The sequence below is a fragment of the Haliaeetus leucocephalus genome, unplaced genomic scaffold, assembly GCF_000737465.1.
Source record: "Haliaeetus leucocephalus isolate CR32 unplaced genomic scaffold, Haliaeetus_leucocephalus-4.0 Scaffold173, whole genome shotgun sequence".
Taxonomy (NCBI): Eukaryota; Metazoa; Chordata; class Aves; order Accipitriformes; family Accipitridae; genus Haliaeetus; species Haliaeetus leucocephalus.
The window spans coordinates 2502722-2504387 of NW_010972609.1; the positions used below are offsets into that span (position 1 = coordinate 2502722).

The following is a 1666-nucleotide window of genomic DNA, read 5'->3' on the forward strand; positions in this document are numbered from 1 at the left end:
TGGTCGGGAGGAGGGGGACCGTGGACAATCCCGGCTAATTTGCGGATCAGCGGGGGGAGCGGGCAGGGAATGTCAAGCAGTCACTGCCCGTGCTAAATCGGGCATCAAATTGGCGCGACCGATGGTTGAATGTTGTACTCCGGCCAACCTCTGAACTAGAGCATCACCCCCCCGGGGGGACCGAGAAATATGACCGGGCTGTGCCTGCCAGCGGGGCTGGAGGGGAGAGAGAGATTTTTAAAGACCTACCTGGGAAATAGGAAGATCTGATAAAGGGCTGGAAGGATCCTTCAAAGTACGGGAAGGAGAAAGTCTTTGGAGGGACGCTCTGAAGCAACGCAGGGGAAGTTTCTAGTAAATAAATAAGAAAATGACATTAAGCAGAGGGTTAGCACCGGTTGGAGTCGACCGACGGCACGGCTGGGTCTGGGGACCAATGCCGTGGTACTATTCCCCCCCCCCCCCAAAAAAGGGGGGGGGGGCAGAGCGAGCTCGGAATACATTTTTGCCGGGATGGTTTTGCCAGCAAAGCTATACCCGGGAGGGCAGACTCAGCCAGGAGACCCGTCTGTGGGGACCCCCCCCCTCCCCTTCGCCCCCCTCCCGGCTCCGCTCCTCCGTCCTGCGGCCGCTCCGGAGCCGGCGGAGCGGGACCGGCCCTTAAATCCGAGCGGTGCCGGAGGGCTCTGCAGCTCGGCACTAGGTTTTTCCCCTCCCTTTCCCAAACCGTCTCCCTCCTGCCCACCCCCCTGCACCCCCCGTCCTGCAGCGAGGCGGTGGGTTCCGCGGGCGCGGAGGCTCCGGGAGCGGCCGGCTTACCGGCGCGGGGGGCGGAGGAGAGGATGGCGTTGACTCCAAATTTCAGGAAAGTCGAGTCGCTGCTGGAAGTCTGCGGCGAACAGATCCTCCTGGAGCCGGTGGAGGAGGAGGAGGAAGAGGAGGAGGAGGAGGAGGAGGAAGAGGAGGAGCTGGTGAGCTCCGGCGTCCCCGAATCCGTCCTGGCCGCCGAAGTCGGGGGGGACATGCTGGGCGGGGGGGCAGTCCTGGGCAGGTAACCGGTGGGCCTGCTGATCCGGATCAAATCTTCCACCAGGAAGCTGGAATGGCTGGAAAAAGCGGACTGCAGCGACTGAGGCAAGGTGAGGGTGGGAGTGGGCCGGAGGAGGCTGGGGTAGACGGCCGGCGGAGCGATGAGGCTGGGGAACATCATCGCTGGGGCCGCTGGGTTGGTTGGGTTGGGTTGGTTGGTTGGTTGCTTTTTTTGTTTTCTGCTTGGCAAACCTCGTGTAGGAAAAGATCCGGCTGGCGAGCCTGGCGGGGTTCTCTCTGCCCCTTCCTCCTGGACGAGGGGTTTTATAGTGGTCAGCCCCGCTGAGGCTCTTTCAAAAGTGACAGCCCCAACAATGGGGTTCAACAAAGTTCTCCACTTGAGCTTCATTCAGGGCGAGCTCCGGGCTTCTCCATTGGTCCGGGGCTGCAATTTATGATTGGATTAGACTTCATAAGCAACCGGGGCACAATGGCCCCGCCACAAAGAAAGTGTAGTCATCAATTTTGCATATTGACCGCCTCTTTGGAATACAGCGCTCCAAAGGCTCCCAGCAGGGTTTTGTTCAGAGGCAACACACACAGGCTAATTAAATGCCTATTTAAAAGTTTCGAATGA

At 59.9% G+C, this 1666-nt stretch overlaps 1 protein-coding gene across 1 annotated transcript in view; it reads right to left on the bottom strand.

Moving 5' to 3' along the window:
- DBX1 (developing brain homeobox 1) overlaps nt 1-1210 on the bottom strand; it is a 3472-nt gene extending 2262 nt beyond the window's left edge. Inside the window, exons 1-2 of the mRNA XM_010563703.1 lie at nt 820-1210; nt 250-351 (exon numbers count right to left, since the gene is read on the bottom strand). Of these exons, the coding sequence (XP_010562005.1) occupies nt 250-351; nt 820-1210 (493 nt within the window). The remainder of the gene's footprint in view (nt 1-249; nt 352-819) is intronic.
- Nucleotides 1211-1666: the final 456 nt, after the last annotated feature.